A 949-nucleotide genomic window follows, 5' to 3' on the forward strand; every position below is an offset into this window, starting at 1 on the left:
TTTTTTTTTTACTTTAATATTTCCTAATCCGTCATGTTCTCTAGTCATGAAGAACACATTTGTTAATCTAATACACGAAGCACTTGTCATGCTGCCCTCTTTGCACAGATCCTCCAGGAAATGCTGTACGGACCCGCTGTGGATTGGTGGGCCATGGGCGTGTTGCTCTACGAGATGCTCTGTGGCCATGCACCCTTTGAGGCTGAGAATGAGGACGACCTCTTTGAGGCCATCCTGAATGATGAAGTGGTCTACCCAACCTGGCTGCATGAAGATGCCACAGGGATCCTAAAATCTGTAAGTTGGACTTATCTATCCAGCGGCAAACCAGCTTGCTGTATGTGCTTCTTGTGTCTTTTTTTAATACCTCCTACCAGTAAGCTACCAGCCCTAACTAAGATTCGTGTTCTAATCTAAAAAATCAAAGAACCAGGGTTCTCCCAGACTGCTTTTTTCCTCTCTTATGCAGTAGTTATTTCTAGGCCAACTATGCTAGCAGTTGATAGCTTCATTTGCCAAATATCAAGTATTTCCAGCGCTTATGACTTTAGTTGAAGTGAAATGATATAGTCAGGCCACGCCAGATTGTTGGGTCAAGTGGATGCCGTTCCCTGTTCGTTATGATATCAGTCGTGTTTCTGTCAGCAACGTCCAAGTAGCAGGACGAAGGGTCCCTTCCCTTAAAGCTAGGAGAGGAGAAGGGAGGTTTTCCAAACATCTGCAGATCTCTTTTGCCTCCATGTTTTCCTTATGTGAGCCAGCACCAAGCACACGATTCAGGTGCAACGTGGTAACGTATCATGCTGAGAAAGTCTGTTTTTATTTGCATTCAAGGCACTAGGCTGGATGCCTTACTTTGAAGTGAGGAAGAAACATGGGTTTGATGCCTTTATGTTGAAAATAAGAAAGTATATGTAATTTGGATCAGTTCTGTAACTACATTAGTTGA

The 949-nt window shown here is 43.4% G+C and overlaps 1 protein-coding gene across 1 annotated transcript in view; it reads left to right on the forward strand.

The window, feature by feature from the left end:
• The window catches only part of PRKCH (protein kinase C, eta), a 261,067-nt gene that overhangs the window by 237,996 nt on the left and 22,122 nt on the right, over positions 1–949 (forward strand). Inside the window, exon 12 of the mRNA XM_008566116.1 lies at positions 109–297. Coding sequence (XP_008564338.1) covers positions 109–297 — 189 coding nt within the window. The remainder of the gene's footprint in view (positions 1–108; positions 298–949) is intronic.

The sequence above is a fragment of the Galeopterus variegatus genome, unplaced genomic scaffold (genome assembly GCF_000696425.1).
Source record: "Galeopterus variegatus unplaced genomic scaffold, G_variegatus-3.0.2 Scaffold221, whole genome shotgun sequence".
NCBI classification, from domain to species: domain Eukaryota; kingdom Metazoa; phylum Chordata; class Mammalia; order Dermoptera; family Cynocephalidae; genus Galeopterus; species Galeopterus variegatus.